At 35.7% G+C, this 16,717-nt stretch overlaps 1 protein-coding gene across 1 annotated transcript; it reads left to right on the top strand.

The window, feature by feature from the left end:
- Nucleotides 1-5,358: 5,358 nt before the first annotated feature.
- LOC130454793 (olfactory receptor 6C3-like) lies at nucleotides 5,359-6,345 on the top strand. Its single transcript, XM_056800994.1, has one exon. The coding sequence runs from the start codon at nucleotides 5,407-5,409 to the stop codon at nucleotides 6,343-6,345; it is 939 nt and encodes a 312-aa protein (XP_056656972.1). The 5' UTR covers nucleotides 5,359-5,406.
- The last annotated feature ends 10,372 nt before the right edge of the window (nucleotides 6,346-16,717 follow it).

The raw sequence follows: 16,717 nt of genomic DNA, 5'->3' as shown, positions 1-16,717 counted from the left end.
TAGTGACAAAATGTATTTTGTAATTCTCCTTTGTCAATTATGGGATGGAGATAACAGGGAGAATTCTTTAACTGATGCTAAAATGTCTATGTATATGAGTTACCCCTGTGGAGAAGATGAGCTAGAACTGAGTTACACAAAGGTAAAAAGCAATGCTTGCTCTCACAGAGGAATATTGGATTTCATCTTATTTTTAAAGCAAATCACACAAAATATTCAGGACTCAACCTTTGACCGAAATCTTCAAAAACCATCTGAAAGTAAGTAATATTTGCCAATGCAGATTGTTAATGTATCTTTATGCTGTTTAGTTAACTTTTAAAAATATTTCATTTTCCCAATTACACATATTAACAAGTTGCAATGAATTTTCTGAAAGTATAAGATCCAAAATGTCTCCGTCTCTTCCATCTGCCCTCCTTGAGATGGTAAGCAAGTTGATCTAGGTTATACATGGATGTTCATTCAAAATATATTTCCATACTGGTCACTGATATGAGAAAATAGTTATATAAAACCAAAAGCCAAAGTAAAATCACAAATGAAATATAGTGAAAAAAATATGCCTCGATCTACATCTAAATTCCATCAGTTCTTTCTCTGGAGGTGGATAGCATTCTTTGTCCCAAGTCCTTCAGAATTGTATTACTGAAAATAGCAAAGTCTCTCATAGTCAATTGTCATATGATTTTTCTGTTTCTGTGTTTAGATACTTTTTTAAAAACTTTCATCTTCTGTCTTAATATCAGTACTGTGTATTGGTTCCAAGTCAGAAGAATGGTAAGGGTTTAGCAATGGGGGTTAAACAATTTGCTCAGGGTCAGAACTAGGAAGTATCTAAGGCCAGTTTTGAACTGAAGATATCTTGTCTCTGGGCCTTGCTCTCAATCCACTGAGAAACCTACCTTTCCCTATATAGTTAAGTTTTAATGTTTTTGGTGGGTACTATTTCTTTTTTTTTTTTTTAAACTCTTACCTTCCGTCTTGAAGTCAATACTGTGTATTGGCTCCAAGGCAGAAGAGTGGTAAGGGCTAGGCAATGGGGGTTAAGTGACTTGCCCAGGGTCACACAGCTGGGAAGTGGCTGAGGCCAGATTTGAACCTAGGACCTCCCATCTTTGGCCTGGCTCTCAATCCACTGAGCTACCCAGCTGCCCCCGGTACTATTTCTTAACGTGTACGATGCATGGATTTTTAGACCCAACCTTTTCCAAGGTTACCTGAGAGGCTATCAACTGTCAAGCAATTAGGTGATTAGGAAATGTGTGATTGTTCCTTTCTTTTCTTTTCTAAACTCTTACTTTATATTTCAATTTTAAGACAGATGAATGGCAAGAGGTAGGCATTTGGGATTAAGTGACTTGGCCATGGTCACACTGCTAGGATGTGATTTGAACCCAGGTTCTCTCAAATGCAGACCTGACACTCTCTCTACTGTTCTACCTACCTGCCCTTGTTGCTCCTTCTTGACTCTATCAACAAAGACTGAGGAATGAGGGAATCCTTTGTGGAAATTAAGACTACTTATTTAGGGAAGACAAGGAATATATATATATATATATATATATCTCAACTCAGAGGAAGCTCCGTTCTAGATTTTTTGAGAAAACATTTTAAAACAGGTAACTAAAATCATTCATATAAAAACTAATCATGGGCTTCTTCCATTTAGTCATTGAGTAGAGGCAGAAAGTTAATTTTAGCTGAGAACATTATTTGGAGTTCTCATTCATCAAAACACAGAAATAGTCTTACAGCTTTCAGTGATTCTGAGGAAATGAAGAATAATGTTTGGAAGAAGAAATAAATAGCCAGGGAAAAGAAATGTTATGCTCATGCATCTATCTTGGTTTGTCTTTTTAATTTATTAAATTCTTCTGGGAAAGTAGCCAACCATGTTCACATAAGAAAGTCTTATGTGACTGGAAATCAGGATAATAACTTAAGATTTGACCAATTGTTACTTTCGGTAACTGTAGAGTGCTACATTTTAAGCATAAACACTATCAATCTTGAAGGTAAAGGTAAAAGAAATAACAATTTAATTTGTTCACAGTTAGGATATTATCAGAAATAAAATAACAAGTTGTATTCTGTTCATATTAGGGATTAATGCAACTATCATTACTTTCAGAAAGCCATTCCTTTCACATCATCGGTTAACAAACATAGATTTGATTCAAGTGCAGTAAAAATACTTGGCTTCAGTTTTTTACCTAACGACACCTCCAAGACCATTCAAAGGTTGCCTGATAAATAAAGCATTGTTGATCCTCCATATTAAACAAGGGGCTAAAGGTTGAGAGGAAAGTATATGTGTTTATCACAAAAGTTGTGACTTGTAGAATTTGTAGCATCTTTTCCAGTTTGCTTGAGAAAGTATATGGTTTTTATGCACCAATTTTAAATGCTAAATGATTAGTTTGTAAATCTTCAATAATTATTTGTCATTTTACCATCATTATCTTTAGAGCTTAAATATGATTTTTTTTCTGTGATGAGAAAAATGAAATTGTTAAATTTCAAGGTAACAATTGTTGTCAATATATTTTAAGATATAAAGGACAATATTTTCTCATTATATCATATGTAGGAAAAATTTTAAAGACATCAAAAGAGTCAACAGTGATAGATCTATGAATAAAAGATTCACTGAAGTTATGCTTGTCCATAAATTTATGTATAGGTTCCACCTGTTAGTCCTGGGCATTTCTAATCACTAGCTTTGTGTTTAGCATTTACTTAGCTCTGGGAGCTTCCATTTCTTCCCCTGTAATATGTGGTAAATAATATTTGGACTACTTAGCTATAAAGTATTTACAGAAAAAGCTTTTGGACCTTAAGTTGAAAGAATGCAAAGATGTCTCCAGAAAGACTCTACAAGTTGGAATTTTGGGACTGATTCATATAAAAGATTAAATTTAATAGAAATTAAGTTAAAATCTTGCTTTAGAAGGAAATAAGCCTCTATTAAGTGCCCACTGTGTTATATACTATGCTAAACACTTTACAAAAATCAACTTTAGAAGTTCAAAATAGTGCAAGTGTAATCAGATAAGAGTTTTTCTGAAACTAATTAATGGGCTAGAGAATTACAAATTTAATGCATATTGTGATATGGCTATCAAGAAAAGTTAAAATGACCTAAGACTTTTATTAAGACTAGTATATGAGGCAACTAGGTGGCTCAGGAGGTAGATAGTAGACCTGGAAATGGGAGGTGCTGGGTTCAAATTTGGCCCCAGACACTTCTTTGCTCTGCTACTCTGGGTAAGTCACTTAACTGCAGTTGCATAGCCCTTACCACTCTTCTTCCTTGGAACCAATGCTTAATATCAGTTCTAAGACAGAAGGTATGGGTGTAAAAAAAGTGGCAAATAATCCAAGACTACAGGGATGATAAAGCTATAGTGTTCTCTTCTTTTTTGAGCAGTTTTTGATTCTTGCATTTAGTTCTGGTGCCATACTTTAGGAATTACAAATTAGTGACCAAGTCACAGACTTAGAAGAGTGTGACTACGTTGGTGAAGAACTTTAAAATGGGGGCAGCTAGGTGGTTCAGTGGATTGAGAGTCAGGCCCAGAGATCGGAGGTCCTGGGTTCAAATGTGACCTCAGACACTTCCTAGCTGTGTGACCTTGGGCAAGTCACTTAACCCCCATTGCCTAGCCCTTACCACTCTTCTGCCTTGGAACCAATACTCAGTATTGATTCTAAGGTGGAAGGTAAGGGTTTTTAAAAAATTTAAACAATTAAAATTTAAAAAAAAAAAAGGATTGGCTGAATAAAATGAGTTCATTTAGCTTTAAAACAAACAAAAAAACCTTCCCTTCTCTCTTAGAAGTATTGGTTCCAAGGTAGAAAAATAAGAACTAGGGAATTGGGGTTAAGTATTTTGCTCAGTCTCCCATCTAGGAAGTATCTGAGGCCATGTTTAAACCCAAGACTTTCCATCTTTAAGACTGGCTCTCTATCCACTGAGTTGCCTATCAGCCCTGGGTAATAGCAGACATAGAAGGGGTTAAGATGGTTGTCTGCATGTGAATGCTCTCCCTTTCATGTGACAATTCTTCAATTATTTGATAATTTAGACAGTTTGACACATTGGAAAACTGAGACTGATCCTTATAAGAGATTAAATTTTGTAGTGATTGTGTTAAAGTCTCCAAGTATTTGAAGATATGGCATGTGAAAGATAAACTGTTCACTTGTCCTATTTGACATGTGTCTTAGCAGAGGATTAATGAATCAGGACCAGTGGTAGAAATTATAAAAAAGATAGATTTTCATACAGGGAAAAATTCCCTAATAATTAAAAACTGTTCCAAATTGGAATTAACCTACTGGGTTATTATTCACTAGAATGACCAAAACTTAGACTGAATGTCTACTAGCCTGTCATGTTATCAAACACATTCTTGCTGTAATAAAACCCTAAAATTTTAAGAGGTGAATATATTTTGAGAGGTTTCTAGATGGTATGTGCTGACAGACTTGGATGTATGTGTCTGTCAGGACCTCTCTCTATATGTCGTCGCTATTACTAGGACAAAGAGGGAAAATCTTTGTTAAGATGGATTACTAGAGATTGAGCAAGCATTGATAGTTTGACTAGTCTTTACTTATGGGTAATATTGGAGGTACCCCGGGATTGATAAACTCAAATCCCCCTCAGGCATGGGGTTTGATCAAGACAGAGTATTAGTTCCTTGTTCCCTCTAAGTCCCCCTGAATAAAGTCTCCTTTTATCTGACTGCAAATCAAGTTTTATTATAATAATGATTAAGTTGTCAGGAGGTGGGAAGCAGGTAGAGGCATATGAGGACTCCCTGATTCACTAATTCCAAGGGTCCTTCTTCCTGGCTCACCAAATGGCCCAAACAAGAAATTCACCTTCCCTTTCCCTATTTCCTATTCTAATCTAAACCTACAGTGTTTAAAACATGACAGGGATTTCTAGTCCCTGACCCCTCAGGTCTAGAGGAACCAGAATCTCCTCCTAGTTGATGGTAGAGGATGTCAGGAAACACCAGGCTTTGAGGTAATATGTCCACAGTAAATCCCTTGGGCTGCTCTCCATCAGTCCCAGGAGGGCAAGTGCTCATCCTCTCTCCCCAATATTCCAGATTAAGAGCCCCCTCCATTCCTGTTCTTTTCCCAAGATCCTTTGCTCTGTTTCCAATGGTCCTCTCTGTTACTCAATTCAGCTTCCTGATCCTTCCAAGCCTCTTCAGCCCAGTCTGCTCTTACATTGCTCAGAGTTAGGTTGTTACTTGCTATGACCCCTTATGATTCAGAGATTTTTTTATAGGTGGTTCTTTTGTGGTCGAATCCTTTCCTCAATTGTCCTCAATTCTGATTTCTTATTTTCACTAGCAGGTCTTTTATTCTGAGGATGCAAGAAAAATGAGAAACAGCACAGTGATCACAGAGTTCATCCTCCTGGGACTTTCAGATGATCCTGACATGCAGGTTGTGATTTTCCTCTTTCTGTTTATCGCCTACATCTTAAGTATTACTGGAAACCTGACCATCATCACCCTTACTCTGGTGGATTCTCACCTGCAGACACCCATGTATTTTTTCCTCCGGAATTTTGCCTTCTTAGAAATCTCTTTCACTACTGTTTGCATTCCTCGATTCCTGAACACCATTATTACTGGAAACAAAACCATTTCCTTTAACAGCTGTGCAGCTCAGTTATTTTTTTTCATTTTCATGGGAGTGACAGAATTTTACCTTCTTACAGTCATGTCCTATGATCGCTATGTTGCTATCTGCAAACCCCTGCATTATATGACCATCATGAACAACAAAGTCTGTATCTTGCTTGTACTCTGTGCTTGGCTGGGATCGTTCTTGAGCATTTTCCCACCATTCTTGCTACTTCTACAGCTTGATTACTGTGACTCCAATGTCATCGATCACTTTTCCTGTGACTTTTTCCCCCTCTTACAGCTCTCTTGCTCAGATACACAGTTCTTAGAAGTGATCAGTTTTTACTTTGCTTTGGTGACTCTACTATTTACTTTGGCATTAGTGATTCTGTCCTATATGTACATCATTAGGACAATTTTGAGAATCCCTTCTGCTAGCCAGAGGAAAAAAGCCTTTTCCACATGCTCCTCTCACATGATCGTCATATCTATCTCCTATGGCAGCTGTATCTTTATGTATGTGAACCCCTCCGCCAAAGAAAGAGCATCATTGACCAAAGGAGTAGCTATTCTTAATACTTCGGTTGCTCCTATGTTGAACCCTTTCATTTATACCCTAAGGAACCAACAAGTAAAACAAGCGTTCAAGGATATTGTTCAAAAGGTAGTTCATTTCTCAAGAAAGTGAAGTGCTCTATTGTCATGAGTAAGGGACAGTATAAAGTTTTGGTAATATTCATATTTTACTTGTTATATTTTATTTAGTTTGTATCACGTCTTAGAAATCACTATTTCTTCACATTAAAGTTGATTTAATGCTTTGTTTTTTTCTGTTCTCTTCCTGTCACTATTCCTGGCACACAGTAAGTGTTTAATTAATGCTTTTTCTTTTTCCTTGTTGCCTTCCCTTTCCTCTCATCTCAACTCATTTTCTTCTATATCTGGAATATGCTTCCTCTGTACCTTCAACTCATAGAATTTCTAGCTTTTTTCAAAGCATGATTAAGGCATCATCTCTTCTAGGCCATTCTTGATGCCCTGAGTTAAAAAATCAATAAATCTATCTATCTATCTATCTATCTATCTATCTATCTATCTATCTATCTATCTATCTATCTATCTATCTATCTTTCTATCCATCCATCCATCCATCTATCCATCTATCTATCTATCTATCTATCTATCTATCTATCTATCTATCTATCTATCTATCTATCTTTCTAAGTCTACTATAAATATGGCAGGCTTTGTTCCAGTATCTGAAAATGAAAAGACAAAACAATTGAAATAATGCCTATTCTCATGTAGCTTACATTCTATTGGGAGACCTAGTTTATAAACATATAAATTGCAGAAGGTAATTAAATACAGACTAGTGAGGGAGAGGGGGTACTACCAATTGGTAGAATAAGGAAATACTAGTGAATATTCTCTAGCTGATTATCCATGAATTAGTCTAGATACATCTGCCTTGTTCCAGTGTGTCTTGAGGAGCTGTAGTTGTGTTTTCTAGTTTTCTCAGGCTCCCCCCTTGTGTTCTCCCTATCTATATGTAAGATACACACACATGCACACGCACACACATACACACTCCTTTTTAGCCCTTTCTAATTTGATCCTAACCCATATTTCCATATTCTTTTATATATAATTTTCTTCCCATATTCTTCAGTACATTCAAACTAACCTTTTCTCTATCTCTTCACCTAAAAACTATTTCCCATCTCTGTAAAGATGGACTAGCTATCCCCCATGTTTGAAATAATTCAATATATCTCTACCTTCTCCCTATTTAAAATTTTAAAATTTTTAATTTTTTAAAATTTTATTTAGTCAATTCAGAACATTATTCCTTGGTTACAAGAATCATATTCTTTCCCTCTATCCCCTCCCCATGCCCCTTCCCATAGCAGACGCACAATTTCATTGGGTATTACTTGTGTCTTTGATCAGAACCTATTTCCATGTTTTTGGTATTTCCATTAGTCTACATCCCCAACAATATCCCCGCAGCCCATGTACTCAAGCAGTTGTTTTTCTTCTCTGTTTCTACTCCCACAGTTTTTCCTCTAAATGTGGATTCTGTTCTTTTTCATAGATCCCTCCGAGTTGTTCAGGATCATGGCATTGCCACTAATGGCTTTATCCCTATTTTAGCTGGAATTTATAGCACCTCGTTTCCCAGCAAATATCAATTAACCTTTGGAAAGGGATATTTACTGAAAAGATTTGAACAAGAATAAAAGTGCTAATATGCCACATATGTCTCTCTTGTTCCTCCCCCTCTCCTGTTCCTCAAGGGTACACTCTGATTAGTTTCAAAATAATACTGATCACATAAAATTCACATCCAGATTTAGCAAGAGGACTTGATAAGGCTTCATCTGGGCTGCTACATGCAGAGTCCTGAAGGTTACTCCTGCTCCTCAGGGCATTCACATTGAGTTGAATGTTTACAACTTATACATGGGTTGATAGGATTCCAACATACTGATCTTTCTTCATCTCAAAGAAAAGAACAAATGCTGAAACAGGCAAAAAATTTGGGATTGTATTCACAAGGAAGAGAAGGCCAGAGATGTCTAAAGGCCCAAGGCCTCTTCTCTTATGATAGAATTGTCTCTCTCATTTTTTGAGTAAAAGAATCAAAGAACTCTTTCAATATTGAGCAGCCAAACAGTAAAGTGACTTTGGCTCTGGTTTCTAAGTCCCTTTTGGAGGCCTCTGAAGACTTTCAAAGAGCATGCAACAGAGGTTTTTCAACAAAAAATACTTGTCCAAGGCAATTCTATACATGATCATAACCATTCCTGGAAGCAAGCTGTCTAGTGTCTCTCTGTGACTAGATGTCATTAGTCACTCTACAATGCCAGAGACCCATTTCAAAGAAAAGAAATGTGATTTAATTAAGTAAGGAATATTATGATGTAGAGATAAAGATTAGATGGATTTCAAGCATGGGGATTTCAAGCCAGTACAAAGGTATGGAAATCATTTTTATGTGAAGAAATAGAGAAAATGTTAGTTTGAAATGTATTGAAAAATATGAGAAGAGAGTAAAGAATATGGAAATATAGATTAGGACCAGATTGGAAAGTATCAAAGGGAGTTTATTGAATAGGAGTATGGCATGATCTATGCCAAAGAAAAGTCTCTTTGGCATTTCTATGTTTTAATTGCAATGAAGAGAGATGAGGCAATGAGATCAATTATGAAACTATTACCATAGTCCAGGTGAGAGGTGCACATTCTCTCCCTATTGAAATTACCTTCTATTTCTTTAACACATATAGATATCTCCACAGGACAATGTAAAATCCTTCAGGACAGAGACTTTTTTTATGCTTATTTTCCACACTTACATTAAAAAAAAGAGGAGGGCAAAATATAAATTGAGGTAGGATGAAAACAAGCATCAAGTAGCTGAACTAGAAGATCAGCTACAGCAAGTCTTATAGCACTAAAAGGTTATTCAGGATAGGGACCCAGACCACCAACTCTGATATAATCCATTTCAAAGGAACTTAGATATCTCTAAAGCCAAGCAGCCTGAACAGCAGAAAAAGGAAGATGATTCACAGTGTAAGCGAGATAAGGAAATTACCAAAACACTAATGAAAATAAGAGAAAAATTCCAATAATAGTCTGGCCCCAAGCAGAAAATTCAACAGAAAGGGTCTTAAAATTGTAGACAATTTGAATAAAATCACAAAGAGGAACCAAAATAAGCTTAGCAAATGACTTCTGGACCCCAATCAACCATGGTCTTGTGACAGAATTTTTAAAAGATAAATATTATAATTTAAGGGATAGAAAACCAATAGGGCTTGATGTAAGTCAGTATTTATGGAACAATAAGAAAACTCAAGATCATTTAAGGAAAATAAAATCCACAAAAGAAAACAATTAGAATGACTATAGGTCAGGAGTTAGAGCTTTTGATGTAAAAAATAGAATTTTCAAGGTAGATGAAGTGGTGGAGAACAATATACAGAGTAGGAAAAAAATAAAGCCATACTGAAGACTCTAAAGAGAGAGAGAGAGACAAACAGTCACACAGAGTTCATAGGTGGTTGGTGGAGGCAGACATTGTAATATTCTTGAAATGTGAAAATATTGAAGTAAAAAACTGACAGTAAAGAAACAAAGGACCTTAGAAAAATTTATGGATTCTCTTTGGCCTAAGCAACTGACTCTGAAGATCTGATGCACAGAGATAACAGAAGAACATGAGAAATTAAAAATTTTGGATATTTCAATGAATAAGATACTGAAATAATGAAATACAGAAAACTGTTCATAACTTCTGAATATCAACAATTTACTGATTGAGAGAATCTAAATATTCTGGCAGAAAAAGCACTGGCACATTAAAATTCAAGATCTTTAAATTTAATCATGTAGTAGTTGGATATAGCAGATTAGTGAAAAATAATTGATTTTACTAGTATCTAGGAATGAGACTTTTAAATGAGATGGAAAGTCATTTGAATTAATAGGATTATTTCATATTAAAAAGTTGAAAAGTCACTTTAATCGAATTGAATAACAAACTTCAAAAAAGGAAAGCCAGTTATAATCCAAGATGATGTATCCCCAAATTGGAGATTAATCATAAGTTTTTTAAAATGGATTTTCAATATGAACGACATTTGAGACATTTCCAAGAAGCACATAACCATAATATTAACCTTGCAAATACTCCAGATAATAGAAGTAAAATATAGAGAACTAAGCATAATTACTGATGAAAAGAATAAGAAAATGGATCATTTCATGATAAGAGTTTGTTACTATAAAATTAGAGAAACAGAGATTGACCTAAGAATCAGAAGACAGAAAATAGAGAAACCATAAAAGAATTGAAAAGTTCATAAAGGATTAATAGCATAAGGGAAACTTTAACAATCAGGATAAGTGAAAATGGACAATTTGAAATGATTCAATATATACTAAATCTCCTGAAATTCCCTTTCCTTTGGTCAATTAATGTCTTGGACAAAATGTTACAGGTGGAATGTAATGTAAATGAGTAATAGGCTTGTGGAAAAGAGAAAAAATATGTAAAGCATCTCTACCCAGTCCAGAGGTGAAGAGTAAGTGATTCCTATGGTCTAATTGCTTGATAGGTGAAGTAATCAATCAAGGATTTTTTTTTCAGAATAAACTTTAAAAAAGAGAGATATTGAGGAGGAAAGAATGAATGAAAACATTTGGGAAAAAGTCACAGCAAACAAAAATTATTTAAAAATAAGAGTTTAGATGGTAAGATTTAGACCTAATCTGTTAAATGAGTGAGGAAAGATACAGAATAAAATGGGAAGAAATAACCATAAAAATTAAAAAAAATCTAATAATTGAAGAAAAGTAAAATAACTTGAAATAAGACAAGAAAACTGAAATTGAGGAGAGGAAATGCTTGTATGAATAAATTAGCTTTAAATATTTTATTAATAATAATTAAAAAAATATTGACTTAAAAGAAGAATAAACTAGAATTGAGGTAATTGAAGCACAGAGATATTAATGACATAGTCATGGTAACGGACGTAATATCAGAGCTGGGGTTTGAACACAGTGTCTTTTATATAGCAGAAAGACTTATCCTACTTCATCTCTAAAATGCAGAAATTAGGAACAGTAGTCACAGAAAGATATATTTCAGTCTAAGAAAAGAAAAGAAAAAAAAACTTCCTAATCACTAAAACTGGCCAAAAGTAGAATGGAATGCCTTGGGGATAATGATCTCACTAACACTGAGTGTTTTCAAGCAGAGGTTAGATGATAACATTTTAGCTATGTCTCAGATGCATTAAGATGATCTTTGAGGTCCTTTCTAAATCTAGGTGCTACAGAACTGGGTAGTTTCCATTGGAAAGGAATATTGAGTGGAATGTGGAACATAGTGGCATTAATGTATAAGTAGACATCAATCAATACACATTCATGTGGTATGTACTAAGAGTCAAACAGAAGAGTTGGGTGGTGTAGGGTGTAGAGCACTAGGCTTGGAATCAAGAAGACATCTTCCTGAGTTCAAATCCTTTCAGAGATGCTTACTAGCTAGCTCTGTGTTCCTGGGCATGTCACTTAACCTGTTTATCTCAATTTCCTCCTCTGTAAAATGACCTAGAGAAGGAAATGGCAAACCACTCCAGTATCTTTGCCAAGAAATCCTCAAGTAGAGTCATGAAGAGTTAATTACTGAAATGATATCTCATAGTAGATGTCTAATAAAAGTTTATTTTACTTTCTATTTAAATTTTATTTATTTGTTGGTTTGTTACACTAAAGTTCCTGGGTATCTCCTTTTCTGCCTCCCCTCATTGTGCTAGAGAAGGCATCATTTGACAAAAAGATATATATATGTATATACAATTCTGTCTTGTTTGCTTCTATTTATTAGTTCTTTCTCTGGAGGTGGATATCCATGTTATTCTTTAAACAATATAACTGTTTTATGTAATATTCTTTTGGTTCTGCTTGATTTGTTCTTCATAAATTCATGGTGGTCTTTCCTTTTCTTTTTTTAAGATAAATATTTTATTAAAATCATATGCCACAACTTGTGTAGCCACTGTCTAATTGATGGTCACCCTCTCAATTTCCAGTTCTTTGACACCACAAAGAGAACTAATCTAAATATTTTACCACATTCTTTTTCCTCTTATCATCTTAGAAAATAAATCTAATTGATTGTTGATTCAAAGAGAAAAAAAGTTTATTTCAAGGAGGTAGAATGTACATATAAAAGTATTTACAGACTGATTAAAATAGTCTCCAGTCTGACAACACCCATCTCAGGGTCACTATTTAGACACATGACAAAGAAATAAATATTCAAGGGCTTCCATTAAAAGAATCTTCCACATGTAAACCTTAAAATTCCTTAGACTTCTAAATGTTGGAAATTTCACCATTGGGAAATTTCATACTTGGAAAATTTCTTACTGATAGTCTATTGGAATGTGAACCCCATTGGCATGGGAGGTTCCTCCTCCTCCCTTCTTAAGATTACTTTAGGACAGAAAACTTTTGCTGAACAATGGAAAGGACTTTGACCTATGCTTAAGCATAGAACAGGAATTTCTTTGAGTCATGATTGATTTTAGAATTGATACAATGGAGATACTTGGAATCAATCTCCACCCTACTCAGTCCTAACAGGATTGAGGAAGGGCTGCAGCATAGATCAAAATTTAATTATTCCAATCTCTACCCTACTCAGGTTAACAGGATTTAGGAAGGGTTGTAGCAAAGGATCAAAGATTTAATTATTTGAGGATATGACCTTCAACAGACATGTGCAAAGCCAGAGACCTCTGGGAGGTCCTGGGTTAAGCTAGAGCCTCCATTGGCACAGGGAAATTGATGGACAGTGATTAGTAGATGTGAGAACTGAGGGGAGGGAACTTGGATGGTTTCCTTAAAGATAGAGGGGTCTGAAGACTCAGGTGGTGGTTGAGGAGTTGGTCTGAGTGGTTGGAGTGGGCTCTGAGAAGCTTGCTCTGAAGGAAGCTGAAGGTGGGGGCTCTGAGACTGTTTCTCCATTTTCGTCACGTGAGTAATAGGGACTGATCTCCTTTCTTTGCCCCAGCTATCTAAGGGCTTGGGCCTTTTTGGCCCAGCCTAAACAGAGGGGGTATTTAAGCCCTATTCCCTTCTCTCCTCTTCCTCTCTCTCTCTCTAATTCCTTTCTTCCTCCTGTTTGTAATTAAACTCTATAAAAGGCTGACGGCTGACTTGAGTTTTCATTTAGGAATTACATAGCTGAATTCCTTGGCGACCTTAAATTAATATATATCAGTCTTTTAAAGTGATTTCCTTGTCACATTGTGGCTGACCACAAGGGAGTCTAAAGAATCCTCCCAATAAACTTCTGAAATTCCTTGCCTTTTTACTATACCGTCTCACCACTTAGTCCCCTTTTTTAAACAAAAAACTAAAGACACAGCTGATAGAGCACGTGAGTATAAAAAACTTTTTCTCTCTTCTCTTTTCTCCTTAAGTTAAATTGGAATCAGCAGTTTTTTCTTTTTCTTCCCTTTAATCTTAAGGGACAGCTGGGTAGCTCAGCGGATTGAGAGCCAGGCCTAGAGACAGAAGGTCCTGAGTTCAAATCGGACCTCGGATACTTCCCAGCTATGTGACTCTGATAGACAGAAAACAGCTGTTTTAAATCTCAGCAACAGGACTATAAAGTCCTGCCTGGAAGAGCTGTTTCTAAATATCCTTTCCCTTAAGGAACAACTTCCTGGATAAAAAAAAAAACAAAAAAAACCTTGTGGAAAGTTTTTGGCTTTGCCCTGCTCCCCACGTGTTTTGTGAAATTACAAAATATATATAAAAAAATGAGTACTACAGTTTTTGACAATTATATGGCAGCTGAAGAAGTAGGGGCACTGAGGAATGCAGGATACCTCCAAATTTTTATATTAATAGGTACTGTCATTTTTGTACGCCTCAATACTATATTTAGAGATGCTAAAATAAAAAAAAAATTGAGGATAAAATAAAAAAATGAGGATAAAATAGAAAATATTGAGGATAAAATAGAAAAAAATGAGGATAAAATAGAAAATATTGAGGATAAAATAGAAAATATTGAGGATAAAATAGAAAAAATTGAGGATAAAATAGGAAATATTGAGGATAAAATAGAAAAAATTGAGGATAAAATAGGAAATATTGAGGATAAAATAGGGAATATTGAGGATAAAATGGGAAATATGGAGGATAAAATAGGAAAAATTGAGGATAAAATGCAAGCCCAATTAGAAGATCTAAAAAGTTTCTTACAGGATCAATTGGCAAACAACCACTCTACCAGAAACAGACCTGTTTCTGAACCTTTGAATGAGGAAATTTCCTTCCCTGAAATAGAGATGGAAAACACCTTCCCTATAGCCCAGTTAACAGACTGCTTCTCTCGTGCAGTGCAAATCTTGACTGAATTTAATCCCCAAAACCCTTCCCCTGTAATCCCAGTTTCTCATGTTCCCTCTCCTACAGAAAACCAAATTCCAAAGCAAAGGAGATCTTGTCCTCCTAGAGAAACCTGTTCTTGTCAAACTGACCCACAGGTACAAAATTCAACTAGAGGCCTGTTTCCTCTAAGAGAAGTACCTGAAATAGGACGGAATGGGGATGTGGTGACTTTAAGACATAGGATACTGTTTACTCCCCAAGAAATAAATGAATTTACACGAAATATCCCCACATATGAACAAGATCCTTTTCTAGTAACAAAAAAGATGGGAGACATATTTTTTCAGTATAATCCATCTTACAAGGACGTTGAGAACTTACTACAGGCTTTTTTAAGTGAACGTGAAAAAAATAAAATAATTGCTCATGTCAACAAAACCCGGGGGCGTAATGCAGCACATTGGCCATCTCAGGATCCCGAATGGGACTATAACAATCCTGAGGATTATCTACCACTATACCGTTGTAGAGAGGCCATCCTCACGACAATGAAGGAATGTGCAGACAGTACAGATAAGTGGATGGAACTGGAAAAAATTAAGCAAAAAGAAGAAGAATCACCATCCAGATTTATGGATAGAATTATCGAGTTTGGGGACAGATACTTAGATTGGGACTTAACTAAAGAGAGTAGTTTAAGACAAGTTAGAAGAATCTTTATAAATAACTCTTGCAAAGCAATTAAGAATTATTTTAGAACACAATGCCCAAGATGGTCAGATATGGACCTTGAAGAATTGCGAAAAACAGCTATATATGTTTTAAAGGGAAACAAGGAAAAGGAGGAAGAAAATAATGATGACATAGAGGAAATGAAGAAAAAAAATGAGATATTTAATAGATAGGATGACTAAATTAGAAAGTGGGCATGATAATGAACCAACGACAATTGCCCCTCTCCAGAAATCCAATTATCAATCCATTACTTGCCACTTCTGTGAGAAGAAGGGCCACAAAATGATGGAATGTAGAACCTTTCTTAAGATGTTTGGAAGGAATACACAGTTTAATAATAGTTTTAGAAATAATAACTATAGAAATGATGATAATGGTTATAGAAACCAGAATTCTAGAAATTATAATAATGACTATGGAAATAACTATAATGAATATAGAAATAAGAACTTTAGAAACCAGAATTATAGAAATAGGAATTGGGAAATTAATGACAATGCTCAAATTGAAGAAAATTATAATGATAATGAACAACAACAATAAATGAGAAATGGTGCTCGTCCAAAAAATACTCGAGGTACTAATGACCCTCAGAGAGGTGCCCTTCAGGGGGGTGCCCAAGGAATATCCCAAACACAATGATGGTGTTCGGGGGGGGTGGGGCTGGGGCACAGGAATCAGAAGATACAACCTTTGATTTCCCAGACCCTGATGTCCTACTACCCGTTGTCTCTATCCACTACCCTCCCCATACTAATGAACCCCATGTTACCTTAAAGGTGGGTAACACCTATTATGATTGTCTATTAGACACCAGAGCTTCCTGGTCTGTATTAAAGAGAACACCTGATTTACAATGCTATTCTATTGGCTCAGAGAATGTAATGGGAGTATCAGGGATAACCCAAAGAGTTAAAAGACTTCCTCCTAGAATGGTGTCTGTAGGACCCCTAGAGGTACAACACTCCTTCCTTTTGATGCCTGACTCCCCTTTAAATTTACTGGGGAGGGACCTTCTATGCAAACTCAGAGTCACAATAACCTGCTCCCCAGATGGCTCATTATCATTAGAAGTACCAGAGGAATCTTTAAATTTACTCCCTGTACTTCTCTCAGAAAACCAGGAGGCAAAAGATCCTTCCATTTTTGAAATACCTAAAGATATACCGGAGTCTCTTTGGGCCACATCTTCTTCTGATGTAGGCTTACTTAAATCTGCTGTTCCTGTGCAGATAAAAACTAAATCTAGCCCACCTCCTCTATCCCTCAGTATCCCCTCTCAAAGGAGGCAATTGAGGGTATTACACCAGTTATTAACTCATTAATAGAACAGGGAATAATAATCCCTTGCAAATCTGAATACAACACGCCCATCCTGCCAATTAAAAAACCAAAAA

This window comes from Monodelphis domestica, chromosome 5, assembly GCF_027887165.1.
Source record: "Monodelphis domestica isolate mMonDom1 chromosome 5, mMonDom1.pri, whole genome shotgun sequence".
NCBI classification, from domain to species: domain Eukaryota; kingdom Metazoa; phylum Chordata; class Mammalia; order Didelphimorphia; family Didelphidae; genus Monodelphis; species Monodelphis domestica.
Note: the sequence above shows the minus strand (reverse complement) of the source record. Positions and strands in the feature narration are given on the sequence as shown.

Bases quoted from the DNA above. Each gene is read 5' to 3' on its own strand.
- LOC130454793 (XM_056800994.1), top strand. From the start codon at position 5,407: ATGAGAAACAGCACAGTGATCACAGAGTTCATCCTCCTGGGACTTTCA.